The sequence below is a fragment of the Marmota marmota genome, unplaced genomic scaffold (genome assembly GCF_001458135.2).
Source record: "Marmota marmota marmota unplaced genomic scaffold, marMar, whole genome shotgun sequence".
Classification (NCBI taxonomy): Eukaryota; Metazoa; Chordata; class Mammalia; order Rodentia; family Sciuridae; genus Marmota; species Marmota marmota.
Genome location: NW_025999853.1, coordinates 37,817,918 through 37,843,116, shown reverse-complemented (window position 1 = coordinate 37,843,116; position 25,199 = coordinate 37,817,918). Strand labels below are relative to the sequence as shown.

The 25,199-nt window shown below is 37.7% G+C and overlaps 2 protein-coding genes across 3 annotated transcripts; one reads left to right on the top strand and one right to left on the bottom strand.

Moving 5' to 3' along the window:
- The first annotated feature begins 476 nt into the window (after positions 1-476).
- Cct2 (chaperonin containing TCP1 subunit 2) lies at positions 477-19,576 on the top strand. Of its 2 annotated transcripts, none has more exons than XM_015483024.2 (16): positions 477-631; positions 1,465-1,539; positions 1,629-1,694; positions 2,384-2,495; positions 3,015-3,091; positions 3,199-3,311; positions 4,370-4,572; positions 7,815-7,915; positions 8,274-8,401; positions 9,956-10,059; positions 13,941-14,060; positions 14,539-14,667; positions 15,078-15,181; positions 15,606-15,705; positions 16,534-16,675; positions 19,301-19,576. In XM_015483024.2, the coding sequence occupies exons 1-16, from the start codon at positions 629-631 to the stop codon at positions 19,329-19,331; spliced, it is 1,608 nt and encodes a 535-aa protein (XP_015338510.1). In that variant the 5' UTR covers positions 477-628; the 3' UTR covers positions 19,332-19,576. The 2 variants fall into 2 exon arrangements, with proteins under 2 accessions (XP_015338510.1, XP_048661173.1); XM_048805216.1 differs by lacking the exon at positions 477-631 and adding an exon at positions 1,101-1,119.
- A 601-nt stretch (positions 19,577-20,177) lies between these two features.
- On the bottom strand, positions 20,178-24,838 carry Lrrc10 (leucine rich repeat containing 10). Its single transcript, XM_048805223.1, has one exon. The coding sequence runs from the start codon at positions 24,571-24,573 to the stop codon at positions 23,737-23,739; it is 837 nt and encodes a 278-aa protein (XP_048661180.1). The 5' UTR covers positions 24,574-24,838; the 3' UTR covers positions 20,178-23,736.
- Between the last annotated feature and the right edge of the window lie 361 nt (positions 24,839-25,199).

Below are 25,199 nucleotides of genomic sequence, written 5' to 3'. Positions count from 1 at the left end.
CATTATTAGTATAAAATATTTGAAACTGTACATATGACTTTAATACAAAATTTTAAAGATTAAATATTTTTTGCATTACTGAAGATTGAACCCTCAGAGGCGTTTTTCCGTCGAGATACTGCCCCCGTCCTTTTTAAATTTTAAAGACAGGGCCTGGCTAAGTTGTCAAGGCTGGCCTAGAACTCGCGAGCCTCCAGCCTCAACCTCCGGAGTCGCTGGATTGTAGGCACGAGCCAAAATGTCCGTCTTAAAGATTAAATTTTAAAATAGAAAAATTAAAGATGTGTGAGGTGGAACTCCGTTGCTGTGGCAACCCCTGTAGCGCGGCGTCTCTTTGTTCTTCGGAAATTCAACCTCAAGCCGCCCCGCCCCTTCCTCATCCGGAGCTGTAGGCGCAGCAGTGGCTGAGCGCGAGCCGATGTCCCTCCCTCCCACTGAAGAGCTACGTTTCCGGCCCGTGAGGCAACTCTCGGAGATGCTCCGGAGGCGGCAGCGGCTGCAGGCCGTAGCGGTGCGCAGCTGGGCCCCGCCCCCTGCGATAAAGCGTCCTCGTCACTTCCGGCTTCCTTTTCCCTGCTGGCTGCCGGGCGCGTGAGGGATTTGCTTGTGTGCCGAACTCCTCGGAACCATGGTGAGCCTGGCCTCCTGCTCTCTACCTCCTACCCCTGTCCCAGCTCCGCCGTGCCCGGCAACACCGCTGCTCCCTCCGTGTTCTCAGAGTCGCGGGCTGCCCTTGTCTTGTCTTCTGGGCCCACCGCACATGGCGTGAGGCCTGCGCGGGTTTAGCCGGTAGATTCCTCCATGCGGGCGGGAAGGAGGAGTGGGCCTAATGAGGCGTCTTTTTTCTGTTCGGCCTTTCAACAGTCTGGGGACTACGAGACTCGGGTCTTATCCCTAGCGAAGAAGTTTCTAGTGCCCGCACAGCACCGCCTTCCTCCTGGAGGCGGAGTCTGGAGGGCCGTGAAGGATCCGCCCTAGGGTGGAAGATGGAGGGCGCCCTCCTGGCCGTTGTCGAACGAGTAGCCTTACACCCTCTCACTACTCGTCCTTAAGTTAATATTGTCGCTAGTTTGCGCAGACACTCGATCTCTCTGACTTTACTATTTATACTTGGCGTAAGTCCTTGATGATGGATGCTTAATTTGTTTTAAAATTACTGTAAATGAATATTCTTTTAAGATGCCTACTTCTATATGTATTGGAAGGCACTAAAATATATATTGTTAGAGAGTATGTGTATTCATCGCAGTGAGCAAGCTTGTAATTCCAGTAGCTCTGGAGGCTGAGGCAGGAGGATCACAGGTTCAAAGATATCTTAAGCAGTTTAGAGACCCTAAGAAACTTGATGAGACCCTGGTCAGAATAAAAAAGGTTGGGGATATGACCCAGTAGTTAAGTGCCCCTGGGTTCAATCCCTGGTACCAAAAAATAAAGAGCATCCGTATTCTTGATTTTCCTTTTTAGGCATCCCTTTCCCTTGCACCTGTTAACATCTTCAAGGCTGGAGCTGATGAAGAGAGAGCGGAGACAGCTCGTCTGGTAAGCCCTTTCTGCCTTGTTCTTGTAAAAATACAATTATATTTTTTTTCTATGATCAAAATTCTGACAGTCTCAGATTTTCATTTCAGTCATCATTTATTGGTGCCATCGCCATTGGAGACTTGGTGAAGAGCACGTTGGGACCCAAGGGCATGGTAAGCAAAAATGGCAAATTTTTTTGTTTTGAGATAGGGTCTTGAAATTTTGCCCAGGCTGGCCACAAATATAAGTTTTAATATTTTTTAAAGCTCTTATTGGAGATATAGTTAGTAACTTTTTTTTAAAATCTTTTAAGACTTAAATTTTATAAGTGGTAAATACGTTCTTTTTTGCTAAGAACAAAATAGTCCTGGATCATTATCTCCAGTTCCATGCCTTTCCCTGGTGGCAACCAGTGTTATTTGTATGTCCATTTTTTCAGTATTTTCCTGTTATGTTCTGACATAACATACATACATGCTGTTTGTGTGTACTTTTTCTGTAATTACTCTCTTAAATTCCTTTCAGAGTAAGTAAGTAGATACACCATCTCCTCTTTAACTGTCAAATAGAATTCTGTAGCTTGATTATAACTTTACTTGATAGACGCTTCTGTTGTTTCCATTGTTTTCTGTCACAGTGCTGAAACAAATCTAGGGAGGTCTGATTCTCCTTGTGTTTCTAATGCCTCTGGGGATAGATAATGAAGATATGATAGTGGGGTGTATGCATTGGAAACATTTGATGGCCAGTAGCTATCCGAGGTATTTACATGTCAGCAGTATACTGCTGAGTATGCTGATTGATTCATGCATTCTTGAAGGTGTATTTATATCTTAACTTGAAATAAATATGTTCTCTTTAGGACAAAATTCTTTTAAGTAGTGGACGAGATGCCTCTCTCATGGTAACCAATGATGGTGCCACTATTCTAAAAAATATTGGTGTTGACAACCCAGCAGCTAAAGTTTTAGTTGGTGAGTCTGAAGATAATACTATTTGGTTAACATTTTGAAATGATGTTTTCTAATAGGTTGTGTTGACTGATACTCATCACTTTTTAATTAATTGTTACTATTAAAATAAAGTTTCAGAAGTGCCATGTAATTGTTGATGATTATCTTAGTCCATTTTGTGCTGTTATAACAGAAACCACAGATTGGGTAATTTATAAACAATAGAAATTCATTTGGCTCATGGGTCTAGAGGCTAGAAAATCCAAGGTCTGGGAACCATGTCTGGGCCTTCTGCTCTGATATAACATGCTGGTAAGCATCACAAGAGAGAGATTGGGGATTATGTTTCCAACACATGAACTGGGGGGGGGGGGGCATATTCATACCACAACAGTGGTAAAAATTTTTTTATTTCAGACCTAAAAGCTTCCCCAAATTTGTCAGGTGAGGAATCTATGTTAGTGAGAGTAGATTGGTAGTGGGTATTTTTGTATAACTTAGTAAGCTACAGAGAAATAATTTTAACACTTTTCTTTCTAGATATGTCAAGGGTTCAAGATGATGAAGTTGGTGATGGCACTACCTCTGTTACTGTTTTAGCAGCAGAATTACTAAGGGTAAGAGCAGCTGAGAACTCTGACCTTGTTTTTTGTTACTATGGTTTTGAATAACACAAGTGATTAAGTCCTTTGTAACTATTATTTGTATAACTGTTTATTAATAGGAAGCAGAATCTTTAATTGCAAAAAAGATTCATCCACAGACCATTATTGCGGGTTGGAGAGAAGCCACAAAGGCTGCAAGAGAAGCTCTGTTGAGTTCTGCTGTTGATCACGGGTTGGTATACCAAAATACTACTGTTCTAAAATTCTAGCCTAAAGAATGCTGAAAAGCATACACAAGTATGATTCTGCTTCACTCCACCCACCAGTCAAACCCACATCAGCCTCCAGAGACAGCCACCAAAGTGAAAAATTTGTGTTTCTAGTCTTTTTACATGTAATAAAAAATAAAAATGCCCCCAAACCCCAAATACATCGTGTAAAGGGTCTGTTAGCATCTTTTTAAACTAGTTGGATAACAATTACATTTCTTAAGTGTTGGTAATCTCTGCAATATTACTTTTAATAGAGTTAAACGTTTGCATATAGAACTAATGGAATTTCCTTAACCTATTTATGGTTGGAGATTTGTGTTCTTGATAATTTTAGTTCTAAAATAATGTGACCAACTTGTTATCTAGGAACTTGTTTATACAATTGCTGGGTCCAAAGGTGAGTAAGGCATTTTATGTACATTACCAAATAAATGTTCAAAAAATTTTATTTATACTCCCAGTACACTAATTGTGTGATAATGCTTGTTTCCCCATGCTCTTGGCAACATTTGATTTTTGTGTGTGTGTGTGTGTGTGTGTGTGTGTGTGTATATATGTATGTATGTATGTGTGAGTCCTGGGGATCTAACTAAGGGGCACATCCCCAACCCTCTTGTATTTTATTTAGAGACTGTGTCCCTGAGTTGCTTAGCCCCTCGATTTTGCTGAGGCTGGCTTTGAACTCAATATCCCCCATCTCAGCCTCCTGAGCCACTGGGATTATGGGTGTGTGCCACCGCACCCAGTACATTTAATATTCTTTTGATTGTCCCTCCATTCCTGCCCCCTTGGGCAGTTTGGTGGTGAAAACGTACCCTTTAATTCACTTCTCTGGATTATTGGAGAGAGGTTTAGTCTTTTCCTGTGAATTTTGGAGACCTGGCTAGGGTAGAAATATCTATGGATTGATGGTTATCTAGATAAACTTTGAAAAGTAAAATAGTGTTGTTTACTGTGAGCAAACATTTTAATAACAGGGTTGGTTTTCTTTTTGTTTCTTTTATTGCTTTTTATTTAGTTCTGATGAAGTTAAGTTCCGTCAAGATTTAATGAATATTGCAGGAACAACATTATCCTCAAAACTTCTTACTCATCACAAAGATCACTTTACCAAATTAGCTGTAGAAGCTGTTCTCAGACTGAAAGGTTCTGGTAATCTGGAGGCGATTCATGTCATCAAGAAGCTAGGAGGGAGTCTGGCAGATTCTTATTTAGATGAAGGTATGTATGGGTGTCCAAATATGGGAAAGAAGTTTGGATAAGCTTCTGAGAGGCTGAATACTGAATGAGTCTTGATTTTAGTTAATGGGAATTTGTGACAATTTACAGAGCCAGAAAACTTAACTTTGAGGACATATACATTTCAACCATTTTTCATTTTAATCTATTTGTTAAATACTGACAGTGTGCATCATCTTCTTATACCATTCCTGTATTTTTCTGATAACTTCTAGATTTCACTTTGTACCATGAAATTATTTGCAGTCTAGTGAAGAGTAGTTGTAATTTTCTTTTCTTTTTAAATTTTCTTGATGGACCTTTATTTTATTTATTTGTGTGTGGTGCTGAGAATCGAACCCAGTGCTTCACACATGCTAGGCAAGCGCTCTACCACTGAGCCACAACCCCAGTCCCTGAGTAATTATGATTTTCTTTTGCTGAAAATTAGCTACTCTCAAATAGCACTTTTTCTAGTATTACGTGTATCATCCAGGAGGGATCTGGGTAAGTCAGACCATTTAGTAGTTAGCAGGTTACTGAGGAAGTGTTCTTTCTTGTTTTAAGAAGATCCTTCAACTGACAAATCTATGTGGTTTATGTCCTGATAGATAGGATTTATAGATCTGTCTATTTATTTATTTATTTTTGATACTGGGGATTCAACCCAGGGGTACTTGACCGCTGAGGTACATCCTCAGTCGTCCTTATTTTTCGAGACAGGGTTAAGCTAATTGCCGAGGCTGACCTTTATATTGGGATTCTCCTGTATGACGAGGATTGTAGGCATGTGCCATTGCCCTTACTAGAGGGTACAGTTTAGCATGGTGTTAAAAAGCAACTTCACGTTGTATTTGCTTCTCAAAATGTTATAAAGAAGATGTAGGCATTCTCCTACAGGGAAGAAGAAAATTATTACTTTAAAAAATATTTTTAATTGCATTTTATATGTAAGGACTAGTATTTTTTTTGTAATTTTAATTAGTTATACATGACGGCAGAATGTATTTTGATTTATAATACACAAATGGAGTATAATTTTTCATGCATCTGGTTGTACACAAAGTAGAATCACACCATTTGTGTCATCATACATGTACCTAGGGTAATGATGTCTGTCTCATTCCACCATCTTTCCTACCCCCATGCTTCCTCTTTCCCCCCTCCCCTTTGCCCTATTCAAAGTTCCTTCATTCCTCCCATGGGCGTACCCCGCCCATGATGGATTAATATCTACTTATCAGAGAAAACATTCAGCCTTTGGTATTTGGGGGTTGACTTCACTTAGCATGATGTTCTCTAACTCCATCCATTTATCTGCAAATGCCATGATTTTATTCTCTTTTAATTTTTTTTTTTTTTGAGAGGGAGGGAGAGAGAGAGAGAGAATTTTTAATATTTATTTTTTAGTTTTTGGCGGACACCACATCTTTGTTTGTATGTGGTGCTGAGGATTGAACCCGGGCCGCACGCATGCCAGGCGAGCGCGCTACCGCATGAGCCACATCCCCAGCCCCTTATTCTCTTTTGATACTGAGCAATATTCCATTGTGTATGTATACCACAGTTTCTTTATCTATTCATCTATTGAAGGACATCTAGGTTGCTTCCACAATTTAGCTATTGTGAATTGAGCTGCTATTAATGTGGCTGCCATTGATGTGGCTGCATCACTGTACTATGCTATTTTTAAGTCCTTTGGGTATAGAGCCAGGAGTGGATAGCTGGGTCAAATAGTGGTTCCATTACAAGTTTTCTAAGGAATCTCCTACTGCTTTACAAATTAATTGTACCAATTTGCAGTCCCACCAGCAATGTATGAGTGTGCCTTTTCCCCCACGTACTCGCCAACAGTTATTGTTGCTTATATTCTTGATAATTGCCATTCTGACTGGAGTGAGTTTTGTTTTAATGTATTTATTGATCAGTTGTATATCTTCTGAGAGTGTCTGTTCAGTTCCTAAGCTCATTTATTGTTTGGGCTATTTGTTTTTTTGGTGTTAAGTTTTTTGAGTTCTTTATATATCCTGGAGATTAGTGCTCTACCTGATGTGTGTGTGGAAAAAATTTGCTCCCATTCTGTAGGCTCTCTCTTCACTTCACTGATGGTTTCTTTTGTGGAGAAGCAATTTTTTAGTTTGAATCCATCCCAGGACCTTGTGCATGCAACCATTTATTGATTCTTGCTTTTATTTCTTGTGCTTTAGGACACTTGTTAAAGGAAGTCAGGGCCTAATCAGACATGATGAAGATTTGGGTCTATTTTTTATTCTGTTAGGTACAGGGTCTCTTGTCTAGTTCCTAGGTCCTTGATCCACTTTGAGTTGAGTTTTGTGCATGGTGAGAGATGGGGGCTTAATTTCATTTTGCTGCATATGAATTTCCAGTTTTCCCAGCACTATTTGTTGAAGAGACTATCTTTTCTTCAATGTATGTTTTTGGCGCCTTTGTCTAGTAAGAGATAACTGTATTTATGTATTTACTTATTTTGTCTCTGTGTCTTCTGTTCTGTACCACTGGTCTAAATGCCTTTTTTGGTGCCAGTACCATGCTGTTTTTGTTACTTTTGTTCTGTAATTGTCTAGTATTTCTTAACAGGACCTGATAAGTAGTGGAATTTTATTTAAAACAAGGTTAGAAGGAGGGGGAAGAAAAAGGACAGTAGCACAAGTACCTGCTGTTCTTTGTTGTTTGCCAGGCAGTGCAATAGGAATTGTAGTTCTTTAGTCCTTGTGATGATGACCCATTGAGTGAATAGTTTGACTGAAAAGAGCAGAAAACTCAATAAGGGAAAAGTTTCTTATGCATTCATTTCAAAGAAGCCTGGAAAGATAAGCAGTACTGAGTTCATATATATGATGGTACCAAATCTCCACAGCTAGGTTAGTAGCTAGTATTTCTTTGTCTGATTCTATTTCTATTTGACAGATGTGTATTTATGCTTGATGCTTAACCGTAAATCAGTATGCATCAGGGACATGATTGGACAAGTTTGTCCAACTCATCTTTTATCCATTATTTTTAAATTTTACTACCAGCTTCAAAGTTTTAGGTTTACCCTTTACTGTATGTGCTGTGCTCTGATGTTTTCTGTAATTTAAATAACCCACTAAATTGATTTTTTTGATAATTTTTCTATGGGATGGTTTGTAGGTTCTAGGAGCTTGGTAAATTGAACTCGAATAAATTCCTTGAATTAGTCATTTCATAAATGAAGCCTTTTAATACTATTATGTTTATTGTAGGATTCCTATTGGATAAAAAAATTGGAGTAAATCAACCAAAGCGAATTGAAAATGCAAAAATTCTTATTGCAAACACTGGAATGGATACAGACAAAATAAAGGTATGTAACTATTTTTCTTGAAGTTGTAATTGCTGGTTGCTATAAACTCAGGCTGGGAATCAGATGCATTAAAAAGCTTAAAATGTGTGTGTATGAATATATACACACATGTACTTTTTTGTATTTAGAGACATTGTGTCTCTGAGCTGCTTAGTGCCTTGCTTTTGCTGAGGCTGGCTTTGAACTTGGGATCCTCCTGCCTCAGCCTCTTGAGCCATTGGGATTATACATACCACCACGCCTGGTTTATACATAGTTTTTGGTAGTTCATAAAAATGTTGAAATATGCAGTGGGACTTAAAAAGATTAATAAAACTGATTCTGTGTACATGTACTGATGTGTATTTCTTTGTTTTAGATATTTGGTTCCCGGGTAAGAGTTGATTCTACAGCAAAGGTTGCAGAAATTGAACATGCGGAAAAGGAAAAAATGAAGGAGAAAGTTGAACGTATTCTTAAGCATGGAATAAACTGCTTTATTAACAGGTCTGTGTTTGTATGTGTTAATGATACTTTTTTTTTGGTGCTAGGGATTGAACCCAGGGCCTAGTGCATGCAAGGCAAGCACTCTACCAACTGAGCTATATCCCCAGCTCATTAATGGTATTTTTTAATGTAAAAAATGATTTTTTTCTTACAAAAATTATGGAAGTACTTCATATTGAATTACTTGTATTAGTAATGTTATTTAGAAACTGTAGTACATATTATGTTTACTTTTTAATCTCTTTTGGTGCTGGGAATTGAACCCCGGTCCTTAAATTTTGAGACAAGTTCTTCCTAAGTTGCTGAGAGTCTCACAAAATTGTCTAGGCTGATATTGGACTTAGGATCCTTCTGCTTCAGCCTCCTTGGTCTCTGATTATAGGAGTACTGTGCCTAGTTACAGTACATATTTTTAATATTATAGATTTTCATAATTAGATGTGATTTACACATACTCTTAGCAGGCATAGAAATCACTCACATTTAATCTTTACTTTCTTGGCTGACTTGGTGTGGCACAGATGAAGAACATTGTACAGTAGTTGCCCCTGCACGGCGTTGGATATATTCGTAGACCCCTAGAGGATGCTTGAAACTACGGATAGTACTAAACCCTTTAGATACTGTTTCTTGGTTTTCGGTTTTTTCGTTACATGTTTGGGATGAAGTTTAACTTGTGAATTAGGCACAGTATGAGATTAACAACACTTAATACAACAATAATAAAGTAAGACAGTTAAACTGTACTTTCACATGTTATGTGAAGGTGTTCTTGATTGTCCTCTCTCAGTGCCTCATTGTACTGTACTTATCTTTCTTGTGATGATGTGAGATTTATGATAACAGTGCTTATGTTTGAGATGAAGTGAGGTGAATAACTTAGGCATTGTGCCTTAATGTTTGACTGCGATGTAAGGTTACTTATGTAGAGATTTCTTGATTGTTGATTTAATAACCTAGATGGCTACTAAGTGACTAAAGACAGGTAGAAAACATTGTGGAGACTTGGGACAAAGGTGTGATTCACATTCTGGGCAAGACAAAGCAGGACAATGCAAGATTTTAGTAGGCTATTTAGAACCAAACTATTGGTTTTATTTTTGGGCCTCAATTGACCATGAATAACTGAAGTGTGGAAAAATGAAATCACGTAAAAAATTCTTTAACATTTAAATTTTATTGCTGTAGATTACCAGGAGTTAATGTATATGGACATCAATAAGGTTTTTGATGCTTTTCTGCTAAATTAATATATTTTCTTTCTTTTTGTTTTTTTGTTTTCGTTTTGTTTTGTACTGGGGATTGAACCAAGGGGCACCCAACCACTAAGCCATGGTCCCAGCCCTTTTTATTTTTGAGACAGACAGTCTCAATAAGTTGCTAAATTTAGCTTTGAACTTGACAATCCTATTTTAGCCTCCCATCTTGCTGGGATAAGTGAGAAATGGTAACTTGTTCTAATTTGTGTGTCTGGTAAAAAATATCTGCATTCTTTTTAGCTTGTTTTGAGAAACAGCAGTTTTGAGCATAATGATTTATATGTTTTATTTGCAGGCAATTAATTTATAATTATCCTGAACAGCTTTTTGGTGCTGCTGGTGTCATGGCTATTGAGCATGCAGATTTTGCAGGTGTAGAGCGCCTGGCCCTTGTTACAGGTATGTATAAGAGGCATTAATTTCTTTTTGGGTTTTTTTTTTTTTTTTTTATGGTGCTAGAGATCGAACCCAGGGCATTGTGTTTGCAAGGCAAGCACTCTACCAATTGAACTATATCCCCAGCCCAAAAGGCATTAATTTCTAATAAACATAATAGTCACTCAGATTTATTAAACATTACTATATGCGGTTCATTGTTGAAAATATGAAGAAATCCCTGTAAGGAGTTTAGAGTTTTAGAGTTATTCTGAAATCTTATTGAAGAGTTATTCTGAAATCTCATTTATACTTTTGGAAGTTTGTAATTTAGTTACTTTTAACTGCTGAGTTGCATCCCAGGCCCTTTTTATTTTTAATTTTGAGCCAGAAGCTTTCCCAAGTTGCTGGGATTATAGGCGTGCACCACCACACTTGACTAGTTACAGTATTTTTAATACAGGTTGAATATTCTTTGTCTTTGACTTTGAAGCCCTTTAGATGTTGGATTTTATTTTTTGATTTAGGAATATTTGCATATATATAATGAGATAACTTGAGGATGGGACCCAGTTGTAAACATGAAAGTCATTTGTTTTATGTACATCTTGTACTCAGTCTGAAGGAAATTTTATGCAATATTTTGGTGCATCTGTGATCCATCACATTAAAGTTTTGCTGTTGTGTTCATGTTCAAAAGTTTATATTTTGAATTTACAGCTAATTTAGGAATGCTTAGCCAAAATAATGCATACTGCCATAATGCTATGCCAAGTTATATACAAGGTTCACCATGGCTGTAGATTTCTTTTTGTTGGTGTTACTATTTTAAAGATAAATGTTTTTTTAGATGTTAATTAACCTTTGTTTTAGTCATTTATTTATATGTGGTGCTGAGAATCAAACCCAGTGCCTCAAACTTGCTAGGCAAGTGCTCTACACTGAGCCACAACCCTAGCCCTAAAGATAAATTTTTTCTTAACAGTTTATAAGTTTAATTTTAAATATAGTCTAAACAAACTATTGCTTAAGGAGTAGTTGAATGCTTCATACTCTGTGTAATACAGTTACAGTAGTAACCTTTAATGAACACTTTGTGCTAAAGTATGTATACTTAGTTTTCTTAATTTTTAAATTTTTCTGGAAGTAATAAATGTTGAAATAAACAGTTCAGCATCATATGATGAAAGTGTATGCTTAACACTCTTGAGTGGAGATTTGAGTGATATAATCCCAATTGTGTCAAATAGAAATTGTGTTTACAAATCAGATAGTAATCTGTGTCTTACTTGTTTGTTTCTTGTTGCAATAATGATTTCTACACGTAGTCACTAAGTAGCCCTAGAAAAAGTTTTTATTTTTATCATCTAAATTTCATTTGGGTCCAATAAGTAGGTTGGAAAGTTGGTTTGGAATCTGGGAATGAGAATTGAGAAGACCTGAATGTTGGAAATATTAGAAGAAATTAGGTGTACTAACTTGGAAAGTATTTGTCACCTCATCCCAGAATGATTTCTTGTTTTTCCTTCCCCCACCCTCCCTCTCTTCCTTCCTTCCTGCACTGGAGATTGAACCGAGGGCCTCATATATGCTAGGCATATGCTCTAACACTAAGCTGCATCCCTAGTTTTTTATTTTGAGACTGGATTGCTAAGTTGCTGGGCTGGCCTTCAACTAGCAGTTCTTTTGCCTCAAGCCTTTCTGATAGCTGGGATTATAGGCATGCACCACCATGCCTGGCTCAGAATGATATGTGAAGCCATTTTTAGTAATTTGAGAGGCATAATCTTCCTTTGACCTAGAGACATTATCCTTTTGTTAATTACTTGGAAGTGGGTTTACCTGTTTTTAAAGTTCTTTATAAGCCATGGTAAACTTGATGTGTAAGTTAACACATAAAACTATAATGTTCATGTTGATGTAATTGATCTTCTAATGCAAGAAAATAAAGACATTTTGAAATACATGTATGATATGTCAAGATCAATGTAATGTTTTGAGCAACCAATAAATTTCTGTTGTTTAAAAAAAATAAAGACATAAGAAATATGGATGATAACAAAATTCATAGAGCAAATTGATATCATAAGGACTTAGTACATGAAATTGTCACATATATTCAGAAGAAAATTTACTGCAACAAGCATGACTCTGGCTGTGAAATTGACCTCATAATCAGAGCTAAGTATCAATGTATGTGAAAATGATTATTGCAAATGTCAAGAAATGTCTCATAAGTAGATATAGAAAGATGAAATGAATGTTACCAAAAGTAAAGTTAGATTATTTTTGGATGTGATGTCCCAGATACTTATTGTCTCACATCTATAATACAAGCAGTCTCAAGAATTGTCAACCAAAAGTAAAAAGATTATACAGATTATGAGTATAAATTTGTAGAATTTAGAACAGATTCTTTGTCACTTCTTGGTAAGATAATAAGATAACAGCATTGCTAGTCATGGTGGCACTGGTCTGTTTTCCCAGTGATTCAGGAGGTTGAGGCAAGAGGTCAGCCTCAACTTAGCCAGATCCTGTTTCAAAATAAAAAATAAGTAAAAAGGTCTAGGGATATAGTAAAATGCACCTGGTTCAATTCCTGGTACCCCAGCCCCCTGCCCTAAAAGAAAAAAAAAAAAAAAAGACACTATTTAATCAGGAAATTGATCCAAAAAAATAGGAAAAGAAGGTTTGATTGATAATACATGAAATCCACATTATTAAAAGGGAAAGAACATAATTTTTAAAAAAGGATTTTGAAATGGAAAACTAGCTTGCTTTGATCAGGAACAGGAAATGAAGTAGCTGAAGTTAAATTTATAGAGCATGGAAGATGGAAATTAACTTGAAATAAGACATAAGAACTAAAATGAATTCACTCTTTTTTATACCTCGGTAAGTTTTGCTGTGGGAAATTCTCAGTGTGCATTTCTCCCTTTTCTAGGCCTTACTGGGGCTTTTTGACATTTCAATTATTGTGAGAATTAGAGCTATCAAATGCCCATATTGTAAGCAGTTCAAAAATACTTGTCAAAGTTAGTCAGGTGCAGTGTGTTACCAGCTTGGACGGTTGAAACAGGAGGGTTGAGAGTTCAAACCCAGGGCCAGCAAAGAGCTCGGCACTGAGCAACTCAGGCCCCGTCTCTAAATAAAATATAAAATAGGGCTGGGGATATGACTCAGTGGTTGAGTGCTCCAGAGTTCAATCCCTGGTATCCCTCTGTCCCCAAAAATAGTTAACATAAATAAAATACCTGGTCAGATATTTTTATTGTGTCATGGGAAATTGTTTTATAAAATTTAGTATTCTGGATTGGATTCAGAAGAGAATTAGAATTTAAGTTCAGACTTTTAAAGGTAAATGTTTTTTTTTAACTTTTGATTTAACCTTTGGGGAGTCGTATCCCACAGCGTGCATACAGGTCTGAAGCGAGACTACTTGGATATGAATCTCAGCTTCAGTTTATACTAGCCATGTAACTTTACATAAATCATTAAACCTATATGCCTTCTTTGTTTTGTTTTTGTTTGTGGTGCTGGGGATCAAACTAGGGCCTCACACATGCCAGGCAATCTGTCTACCATGAACCACATTCCTAGCTTTCTGCCTCTTTTTTTGCAATGTGCAAATCAGATAATTAATCTGTTGCATACAGTTGATGTGAAGAATTAGTGTATAGTGTAACTGATATATAGTAAGCAATCAGTTTTTTTTTTTTTTTAGTTGTAGATGGACACAATTTATTTACTTTTATGTGGTGCTGAGGATCAAACCCAGTGCCTTATACATGCTAGGCAAGAGCTCTACTACTGAGCCACAACCCCAGCCCAGCAATCAGTTTTTAAAATGTAGTTAATACATTATTTATAAGTCTATTACACACATCTAATGTTTATGTTCATAGGTGGAGAAATTGCTTCTACCTTTGATCACCCAGAACTGGTGAAGCTTGGAAGTTGCAAACTTATTGAGGAAGTCATGATTGGAGAAGATAAACTCATTCACTTTTCTGGGGTTGCCCTTGGTGAGTTATTATGCCCTTGGTGTGTTGTTATTATGTGTCTCATGGTTCCTAAATCTTTTCTAGGCTCCATTGAGGTGGAAAAAAAAAGTTACTATAGTACTAGAAAATGTTATTAGTCTAAAATCTTTTTTTTTTTGTAGTGCTGAGGATTGAACCCAGGGCCTTATGCATGTAAGGCAAGCACTCTACCAACTGAGCTATATCCTCAGCCCCAAGCCTAAAGTTTTGAAAAAGCATATTTTGAAGTAAACTTCATATTTATTATGCCTTTTATGAAGAGTACATATTCAGCTTTTAGTTTTCTCTATTATTTAGAATCACTATTAATATAAGTTAGGAAAGAAAATGCGTCACAGAATATATCAGCTTTCAAAATCCAAGAATGTAAACCACACCTACATAAATCATAGAGTGCATAATTTTCATGTTTATGAGTAATTTGTCACTATAATATAAGAATATTATGTTTTAATTTTAGGTGAGGCTTGTACCATTGTTTTGCGTGGTGCCACTCAACAAATTTTAGATGAAGCAGAAAGATCTTTGCATGATGCTCTTTGTGTTCTTGCCCAAACTGTGAAGGATTCTAGAACAGTATATGGAGGAGGTAAGAATTTGGAAAACATTAAACACTTTAAGAAATAAAAGTATGATATGGTTCATAGATGGTTTTATTGGTTCTTAGAAACTAAATGTATTATCTTTGCATTTAGGGTTTTTAAAAATTTTTCTCCCCACTTGCAGTACTGGCAGTTAAACCCAGAGGTACTGTACTACTGAGCTACATCCCCATCCCTGTTTTTTTTTGGAGACAGGACCTCCCTGTGTGCTGGGCTGGCCTCCAACTTGTGATTCTTCGGTTTTAGCCTTCAGAATTAGATGGGTTTACAGGCAGGCACCGTTGTGCCTGGTCTTTGCACTTAATTTTAAAGCACTTGGCAATATCTGAAGGGAAGTCAATAATTCAGTACCATGAAGATAACATTAGCAATATTTTAATGGAATTTTTATTCATAGGCTGTTCTGAGATGCTGATGGCGCATGCTGTGACACAGCTTGCCAGTAGAACACCAGGCAAAGAAGCTGTTGCAATGGAGTCTTATGCTAAAGCACTGAGAATGGTAAGCTAGTAAAAATGAGAAATTTCAACTTAAATTTTGTGGCTATTGATGATTTTAAAATGAGTACATTTTACATCCTAGACAGCAAATAGTCACTGCCTTGGCTTTTTTTTTTTTTTTTTTTTTAAAGTTGTAGACAGAGTACCTTTATTTATTTTTATATGGTGCTAAAGGATCAGACTCAGTGCTTCACATGTGCTAGACAAGTGCTCTACCGCTGAGCCACAACCCCAGTGCCTGCCTTGGCTTTAAGAACATGAATTACCATTTTCAAATTTGATTCTGAATTTTATACCCTTAATGAGCAATAACTAAAAGCAGATTTTATATTGTTTCTAAATGTAGTTTTTAAAAGCCGTCTTTCTAGATAGCAGTAAGTTAATGTTTTGTATAGTAAAGTTAATTTATCTCCTTCATTTCATAGTTACCAACCATCATAGCTGACAATGCAGGCTATGACAGCGCAGATTTGGTGGCACAGCTCCGAGCTGCTCACAGTGAAGGCAATATAACTGCTGGACTGGGTAAGAAATAATATGCAACTTTTGTAGTAGTTGACAAAAGTGTCTATCTCCAGTTTTTTTTTTTTTGGAAGAAGAAAAAGAAGTTTGATGATAACTGTATAAGATTCCTTTGTTCCTTTTGTAACTTATTTGGGGAAATATTTAACTTCATATTCTCAACATTACCCTAGGAAGTATAAAACTAGTTACAAGATTGGTAACTAGTTTGGTATATAATGATGCATAAATAATGCTCATATTCTGAAATAAGTGTAAATTCTGCTACTACTATTCTCTTTTTGATACTGGAGATTGAACCCAGGACCTTGTTAAGCAAGTACTCTACCACTACCACTGATCTATATCCCTAGCCCATCTACTATGATTTCTTAAAACTCCCTTTTCTTTTTTTTGATGGGTGTGTGGGGGCATACCTTGGATTTAATCCAAGGGCATTTAATCACTCAGCCACATCCCTAGTCCTTTTTTTTTTTTTTTTTTTTTTTTATTTTNAAACATGGGTATGCCTGGTTAGATCTTTTAATTTTTTTTTTTTTTTTTTTTTTTGAGGACCTTTATTTATTTGTATGTGGTGCTGAGAATTGAACCCAGTGCCTCATGCATGCTAGGCAAGCCCACTACCACTGAGCCACAACCCCAGTCCCTAGATCTTTTAATTTTTAAAAAGGCTTTCCTGAATTCTTTTATGAACTAATTTGCTAACTATATCAAGTAGTTGGGTGTTGTAATCTTAGACTGTTTTTTTAAAACAGGTTTCATTTTATTTATTATAAATCATTAAAGATGTTTTGATACTTCAGTTGTTAAACTACAAGTTTTTCTTTTCAGATATGAAAGAAGGTACCATAGGAGATATGGCAATATTGGGCATCACAGAAAGTTTCCAAGTGAAGCGGCAAGTTCTTTTGAGTGCAGCTGAAGCAGCAGAGGTGATTCTACGTGTGGACAACATCATCAAAGCAGCACCAAGGTATCAGAGTACTTTTAGGTTCTAGAAAAAATTACTAACACTGAGACAAGTGGAGCACTTTTACTTGATACTATAGTTAATGGGACACAGAAACATTTTTGCCTAGTTAAAAGAGTCCCTAAGTTATTTAAAGTAGTCTCAATTCTTAAGAATTTTAAGTCAGGAAAGCTTTTGGGAAAGGGAGCATGAACAACTATGCTAGCTTCTCAGGATTGAAAGGGCACATAAAGAGCCAGATTTAGAAAGTTTAAATATCAGGGAGCTTGGGGGCTAAGGGTAGCAGTGTTGTAATAACCATAACCTATTTTTTTTTTTTTTTTTTAACCAGGATGAATACGCTTCCATTGTTTTCTGTCCTGGGTATACTTCTATTTAGACATTTTTAAGCACACATTGTATAAGGTTTCTTTATAGGTTTTATTTTAGCAACTTAAGTTCTTTTAAAATCTCATTCACATAGAAATGGTTAAGGACAAGCTGGGCCCAGTGGTTTATGCCTTTAATTGTAGCAACTCAGGAGGCTAAGGCAGGAGGATTGCAGATTTGAGGCCAGCATCAGCAACTTAGTGAGGACTGTGTCTCAAAGATAAAAAGGGCTGGGGAGGTAGCTTGGTGATTTAGGGTGCCCTGAGTTTCATCCCCCTACTCAGTGCTCCCCCGTCCCCTCCCCCCCCCAAAAAAAAAGGGTTAAAGGGAAAGATGAAGATTCAGTTAATGATTTTCACTTGCTCTTAGTAGTTATTAGTCATTCATATTTACTATTAGTATTGGTTCAAGGAGATGGGAGAGTATAATAGTTTAGACCAGGATATTGTGGTAAGGGTGATGAGAAGGGATTGATTGTGGATCTGTTTTGAAAGTAGAACCAGTAGGGTTTTAATTATGAGTTGGATGCAGGGTGTGAGAGGAGAGAGAATTAAAGAATATTTCAAGGATTTTGCCTGAAGAAATGAGTTTTGTCTGAAATGCAAAGACTGAGAGAAAGAGGGAACGCAGATACGGGTTTCAAGACAGGAGACTGCTTGAGTCTCTACAAGTGAATGTTGTAAATAGGGGAAGAGTTTTTAAGAACTGAGTGCTGCAGAACTCCTATGATAAGTTTGGAAAGATGCAGAGCATCCAACAGAGGACATAAAGAAGGAATAAACAGATGTAGAAAATTATTAATCCTGGGTAAGGTGTATGAGGATTTGTTATACAATCTACTTTTATTTACATTTGAAACTTTTTTACAATAACAAAATTTAAAAGTGGGTTGGGAGGGATGTCACTTAGGTAGTAGGACAACCAAGGTAATTTGTATCTCCTTAACTAAGTGAAGAAGTGGGAAAGGTTCAGGGGCAAGATCACATAGCCAAACCTACACATAGAAATCTTCACAGTAACTCAGTGTCCTCAACCACATTTGAAACGTATATTTTTGCAGTAAAGAAACATGAATACTTTTACTTTTAGCCTTGCCAAACTCATTTTTCATATTTCTTTTTCTTTTTTTTGGTACCAGGGCACTCCACCACTGAGCTACATCCCCAGCCTTATTTTGTATTTTATTTAGAGACAGGGTCTCACTGAGTTGCCTAGCACCTCAATTTTGCTGAGGCTGGCTTTGAACTCAAGATCCTCTTGCCTCAGCCACCCAAGCCAACGGGATTACTGGTGCATGCCACTGCGCCTGGCCATATTCTTTTCTTAACCAACAGAGAATGTGCTTTTCAGATTAGTGCCCAGTGATAAAACTGGTTAATAAATTTTTTTGACATGGTTAGGAACCTAGTTTGCCCATAAACTACTGAGTTGGAAGGTGTTTATTTCTGTATGACCCAATTTAATACTATGTTCTTTGAGTCTGTTCTTTTACTTTTCTTTACTGTTTTTTGTGCCTTTAGAAAGAGTGTTTCTGAATCACGAAGTTAAAAATTTCCCTGTATCCTTACCATCTTTTCTCCTCAAACGATCCTTATATGTCCTCACTGTGTGGTCATTAGAGAATAAAAGTTGTGAGGGATATTTTTGTTATGATTCTAGATTCATCTAGAATAGAATCTTCAGTGTCCTGCCATTTTTTGGACTTCTGGTTAAAGTAATTGTGTCTAGGGCTAGGGCTGTAGCTTAGTGGTAGAACACTTGCCTAGCATGTGTGAGGCACTGGATTCGATTCTCAGCACCACATACAAATAAATAAAATAAAGGTCCATCAACCTTATTAAAAACACAAAAAAAGTAATTGTATCTAATACAGTAAAATTTCCTAACATGTATTAGTAAAAAACGTGGATTAACCCTTTTTTCTCGAATGTTCTTTTTTTGTTTTTTGTTTTAATTTGTTTTTTTAGGTATACATGACAGAGTGTGGAGTGTGTATCTTAGGTAGGGTGTTTGGATGAGAAGTTGAGAATAGCAAATATCCCACAGGCCTTTGCGTTCCACAGATTTTCTAATGGCCTCTAATAACATGCTACTTGAAGAGTGTTAGTCAGAGGTAGAAACATCCTTTATAGGAAATTTGAGTTCTAATGATTTTAATAAAATTAGAATTCTGGTTGTCTGTATGTAGTATAAAACTTTGGTTAACATCATGCTTTTCACCTTTGACATTTTTCTTAATTGTATGGTTTTTCCTTATAGGAAACGTGTCCCTGATCATCATCCCTGTTAAGCATTCCCAAATGCTGTTGATCTCTGGACCAGTTCATAACAAAGTTCTATTCGAAAGATTTCAACCTTTAGAAGAAACCTGTGGAATCAATGGCTGGCTGTGCCCATTATATCCTTAAGTTTGGACATTAGCTGACCTTCTGTTTAACGTGGGTCTAATTTATTTGCTGTTTCATTTCCATACAATTCAGTTGATTTAAAAGTTCATTTCTCATAGCGTGCATTAAAATTTTGAACAATTACTTAGTTCTTATGTCTTATGCTCTTTGTGTACCCTATTTGAAATATGCTTAATGGAAGTGAATGATTGCATTTTCAGTATAGAGTTGATCCACTTAATGATTAACCTAGTGTGTATGAGGCCATGGGTTTGATTCCTCAGTACCACAAAAACTAAAAAGACAAAACCCGAGATTGAATCCAGGAGTGTTTTACCACTAAGCTGCATCCCCAGTTCCTAGTTCTTTTTTATTTTCAGATGAGGTCTTGCCAGGTTGCTGAGTTTCATGATGAGTCGCTGAGATTGTCTTTGAACTTAGAATCTGCCTCTCAAATAGCTGGGACTGTAGGTGTTTGCCATTGTGCCTGGCTTTGAAACTTAATAGCAATTTTTAAATGCTTTGATGATTTTTGATTTCTAGAATAATGGAAAGGGCAGAGAATATTCACTTAAAATTTAAAAATGAACTCCTTAAGAACTAGGTGTGTTCTATACAGGTAAATAAGGAGAATTTGACACAATGTTGTGGTTATATTTTTTACATTAAGTACAATAGATATTATAGTTGAAAAATGTTTTGATGGTGAGGGAGTGGTCTATAGCAGTTTATACTTTTTCCTTTAAGCAAGGATTTATATTGATTTTAGGGTAAATTTAAGTGTTGTGCTTAGAAAAAGAATATGTTATGTAAACATTTACTGTCACATGCCAAGCACTGTTCTGTTCATTTTATACACAGTAATTGGTTTAATCCTTACAATGCCCTATTTGATAGAAACTGTTTTTCTGATAAGGAAATGGGACAAAGGTGGTAACTGACCAGTAAGGGCAGAGCCTGGATTTGATCCCAGATGGTATGAAGGACCATGCTCACAGCTATGATGCTATACTGTTTCTGGATCACTCGTGTGCTTTTAGTTAAGGTTGAGTTCAGTTGACTTTTTAAGCATAAAATTACAAATAGTGATGTTGCATTACAGTATAAAATAAAAAAGGAAATTTGGTTGCTGATTCATTTCTGTGGGATTTATGTTAAAGGTTAGTTGATATCTCTCTTACAGAAGCTAAAATCCAATTATCAAGTTTTAAAAGAAAGCTAAGGTGTAGCTCAGTGGCAGAGCATTTGCATGGCATGTGTGAGACTCCGGTTCAGTCCCCAGCACTGGGGAGAATATAGTTCTAAAAAAAAGTCTTTTCTTTCCTGGTGGTGGGTGGGTACCAGAGATTGAACTCTGGCACTCAACCACTGAGTCACATCCCCAGCCATATTTTGTACTTTATTTAGACACAGTGTCTCACTGAGTTTCTTAGTACCTCACCGTTGGTGAGGCTGGTTTTGAATTCAAGATCCTCCTGCCTCAGCCTCCCAAACCCTTGGGATTACAGGCATGTGCCACTGTGCCCGGTGAAATTTTCATTTTAATAATAACATGAATACTAAGGAGTAAAAAAAGTTGTATTTGTTGCTGTAGTATTTTTCCATTACTTTACTCTCTAATGATGTCAGCATCTCCAAAATAGCAGGGTTGTAGAAACACAAGTAGGCAGATGGGCATCGTGGTGCACGCTTGTAATCTGGAGGTTGAGGCAGGAGGATCACAAGTTGGAAGCCACCCTGGGCAATTTAGTGAGACCCTGTCTCAAAAAGGACTGGCAGTGTAGCTCAGTGGTACAAGAAATATTTCTGGCAGATGTGAGCCTTTCTTGTTTTAGAACTAATCTTTACTTGTTTAACATCTAGTAGCCCTGCCCCCAAACAAAAAAAAAGTATGTATGTGTATTTATGTATATTTATGTTTATACACACAGTTACATGCTTTATAAAATTGAAAAATCTACACTAAAAACATTTTTGGACAGCAAAATCACAACTATTAGTTTGATAAATATTTATTCGTTGTATATTGTTTTAGAACAACAAAACAGCTTGACCATAGGCCAAAATGTTTATAATTTTAACATTTTGACTCAGAATAGTAAGTTCATTCAGTGAGAACTTTATATGGATAATAACTTCACTCAGTTTTATAGTGTGTAGCCTGCAGCTTACACTGGAAAATGTGGGCCCATTAAACTGGGGAGGAGAAAGACAATTCAAAACAAAGTCAGCACTAGGTGTGTTGGGGAATGCCTGTATCCCATCTGCTCAGGAGACTGAGGCAGGAGGTTCTCAAGTTTGATGCCAGCCTCAGCAACTTAGCAAGACCCTGTCTCAAAATAAAACAGAACTGGGGATGTGGCTCAGTGATTAAGTGCCCCTGGGTTCGATCCCTGTTATCCCCCCTCCCTCTCAAAAAACAAAAACAAAAACAAAACTAATCCATAAACTGGTACAAAGTTTAGAAGGTAAATTCTGTTGGGCAAACGTTTTTAACATCATTTGATTTTAATTATTAGGAATAAGAAAATAGAGAAATTCTGTTTTAATAGAAATCTGGACTCATTACTAAAAACTTGTATATAGTACAAATTTAATGATTGAAAGGGTTCCTTGGATGACTGATCAGTGGGTTGCAAATGGTCTACAGATGGGAGGTGGTGACACGGTACTTAACTCTGTAGTAACAAGAAATATTTCTGGCAAATGTGAATCTTATTTCATTTTAGAACTAACCTTTACTGGGTTAAGGTGCTTTTATGGGAAAAAGTACTTTTTTTTTTCCTTAAACGCTCAATACATTGTGCTTCAGTTTAGATAATTGACCTAGATTGCTGAAAAGTTTATTAAATCACCCACTGGCAGCAATTTCTTTAAGTTTGTATATTCATGGGAAGGTCACAGTTGAGATATTTAACAAAATAATGGCCAAAATACCTAGGTTTGTACAATGTTGAAAAACTATCTACAAAAATTAAACTGGAACTAAAGCAGATACACTGAGGATAAAGAGGCAGACTTCAGGGCTGGAGTTGTGGCTCAGCGGTAGAGCACTTGCCTAGCATGTGAGAGGCACTGTGTTCAATTTTCAGCACTGCATATAAATAAATGAATAAAATAAAGGTCCACCAACATCTGAAACTTTTTAAAAAGAGGCAAGCTTCCAACATATTCTACAGTCTGCAATTCAAATTTCAAAGTACTTAGTTCAAATGCCAGGATTCTCACATATTGCCTTTAATGATTCTGAAGATGTGCTTTTTCTCCAGTGATGGGGGATTCCATTCAGCTCAGTTTCTTAGTGTAAATAAGCAGAAGGGCTTTGCTGGTGGTGGGGAGGGAAGTAGTGGGCAAAAATTCGAGGTGTGCCGGGCACTGTGGTGCATGTGTATAATACCAAGGGCTCAGGAGGCTGAGGCACTAGGATCACAAGTTCAAAGCCAGCCTCAGCAACCGAAGGTACTAAGCAACTCACTGAGACCCTGTCTCAAAATAAAATACAAAATAGGGCTGTGGATGTGGCTCAGTTGTCCAGCACCCCCAAGTTCAATCCTCTGTACCAAAAAGAAAAAAAACCAACAACAACCCAAGGTGTGACTTAAGTGAGACTGCATGGCAAAGGAAAGAGGTTCTATTTTGTAGGTGATGTCTAAGCTCCCTAAACAGATGGTAGTAGACCTTGAGTTAAACCTTTGGGGAAAATAAGAAATCGGCATGAAACACTATTAAGTTTAAAGTAACATCTGAACGAACCCCAAGAGAAATTCTCCATCTGAGATCTTCAGCAGGTGCTAAAATGGTGGGGGAAATGTTTTATTTTGAGCCTCTGTAACAATAAACAACTTTTTTGTGTGTGAGTCTGCTAGATAAAAATGTCTTTTTTGGTGGCCTGAATTAGAAACAATACCTTGTTACAGTTCATTGGTATTCATAGTAAAGAAATATGTCCTGCCAGGGTTAGATCATCTGAACAGTTAGTGGGTTCTTTAACAAATACCTTATTTGAGGATTTCATGAGCCTCATCAGTCACTTTTGGAGTGTGAAAGAGGCAAATGTGAGCCTTTCTTACTCAAAATAACTGCTTGGAGAAGCTTTTTTTCTTGCAAAGAAGTTATGAGCACTCTGGGTTTCCAAGGAAACTGATAGTACACAGTTTTTCTTTGGAAGAGATGCTGTTGGTCAGAAACTTCTTAGTGTTCCTTTATTGCTTTGCATCAACCCCTCAAATGACCCAGAATAATCCCACTGTAATGAAGAAATCTTGAGAACATGCAGTTGGGTCCTTGACATTGATGGACTGCAGCTCCTTAAGAATTGGGAGAAAGAGAAGGACATAGGGCAGGGGCCAGTGGCTCCTGGCTTTCTTCCTTGGCCAATGCATAGCGCCTGGCTTTTCTGGGGTCGGGCTCTGGTGTCTCCTCTGCCCATCTTCCAACACGGCGCACACCCTTCCCCACCTTGGGCGCATTTCTGCAAGGATTATGGTCATAGATAACCAGCTTCAGACCTGACAAGTGGGCCAGACTGGGAAAGTAACGGATGCTGTTCCGGTCCACATCAATTACCTCCAGTAAAGGCATATGAAGCAGCACAGCGGGGAATTCGGTCAACAGGTTTCCTGAGAGCCAGATGGTCCTTAGCTCGCTGAGGCGCTGGAGCTGGCCGGGTAGGAGACGCAGGGCATTGGAGCCTGCATGCAAAGTCTTAAGGAGACTCAGCTCACAGACCACGTCTGGCAGCTGGGTGAGGCAGTTAGCTTCAATCCAAAGGGTCCGGAGGTTCTGGAGCAGCCTCAGCTCATTAGGGAGGTTGCAGAGTTTGTTGTTGCCCAGGTAGAGGATGCAGAGCTGTTTTAAGGTACACACCACTTGAGGCAAAGCCTTGAAGTTGTTGAAATCCAAGGCTAAGATCTGCAGGTTCTGCAGCTGCTCCAGCTCTGGAGGCAGGCTATTGAGGTGGTTGTCACTGAGGTAGAGCTTGACCAGGTCCGTGAAGGAGCACACATGCACAGGGAAGCGGCGTAGCTGGCTCCCACTCAGATCCACCATCTTGTCCAGTGGCATCTCCTGGAGGTCTCCAACCACATAGTTCTGGCAACGGTCACCAGGGATGAAGGCCACAAGGGCCTTGATGGTGTTCCCCATGTAGAGCCAGACGCATGGCTAACTTCTACCCACAGACTCACCTGACAAGGCAGTTTGTTCTACTGACTGCTCTGGGGCTGTCCTGCCTTCCCTTTATTAGTGAGGATTGCATGACAAAAGCCAGTCACTTTGACAGAGAAAAGTGCTCCTGATAGCAACCTGAGTGTTGGGTGATAGACCTAACAGACTGTCTGGGAGGCCGTGTCTGACACACTTGCCTTTAATCACTTAAACTGCAACCCATTTAAAGCTGAAAAGAACTGCTGTTTTTTTGTAATGCTAAAATACTGAGAGATTACATTAAGGGGCAAAAAAAAGGGGGGTGGATGGGTGGGGGAGACACCCACATTACTACTCTGCAGGTATAAATATAAACATCTGGCTCAGCGATAGAGTGCTCGCCTAGCATATGTGAGGCCCTGGGTTCGATCTTCAGCACCACATAAAAATAAACAAAATAAAGGTATCCAACTCAACTAAAAAATATTTTTAAAAAGATGATATTGGGTCAAAGGATGTATGCTTTTTTTTTTTTTTTTTTTAAGAGAGACAGATACAGAGAGAGAATTTTTTAATATTTTTCGGCAGACACAACACCCCTGTTTGTACATGGTGCTGAGGATCTA